This window comes from Plasmopara halstedii (assembly GCF_900000015.1).
Source record: "Plasmopara halstedii genome assembly, contig: Scaffold_1343, whole genome shotgun sequence".
Taxonomy (NCBI): domain Eukaryota; phylum Oomycota; class Peronosporomycetes; order Peronosporales; family Peronosporaceae; genus Plasmopara; species Plasmopara halstedii.
Window position 1 is genome coordinate 755,022 of NW_020188258.1, and position 410 is coordinate 755,431.

Genomic DNA, 410 nt, shown 5'->3' on the forward strand with positions numbered 1-410 from the left:
AAAAGTGAAGTGTCACCGCGCGGAGAACGTGCCACACATCGCCGACAACTCCCAGTCATCGCGTATTCGCAACTCTTGCCCCAACGCAATGTAAATCCACGTTGGCCGCGCAGCGAAGAAAGGAGCAACGAGTCTCGAGACCTCACTTCATAGCTGTGACGCGAGTAAGCAATCAAAGAAAAGGTGCTGTTCGGACTCGATTGCGCTGCAGCCATCACGAACGCAAACTCGAATGTCCGGATGCAAAGCCTTTAAGAACCAGAAACGCGACCGGACCGGAAGAAGTCGGAAGGCGAGTCTGAATTGATGATTGTGGAAGACCGGTAGCATAATTTTGTGCAGGCGCTTACATTGCTGCACATACATCTTGATTTGCGGAGCGTCGACACGCTGCGAGTGTATCTGCATCG

The 410-nt window shown here is 52.4% G+C and overlaps 1 protein-coding gene across 1 annotated transcript in view; it reads right to left on the reverse strand.

Moving 5' to 3' along the window:
- PHALS_01177 (translation initiation factor aif-2) overlaps nt 1-215 on the reverse strand; it is a gene marked incomplete at both ends in the record, with an annotated part of 3,008 nt that extends 2,793 nt beyond the window's left edge. Inside the window, one exon of the mRNA XM_024730992.1 lies at nt 50-215. Coding sequence (XP_024581214.1) covers nt 50-215 — 166 coding nt within the window. The remainder of the gene's footprint in view (nt 1-49) is intronic.
- Nucleotides 216-410: the final 195 nt, after the last annotated feature.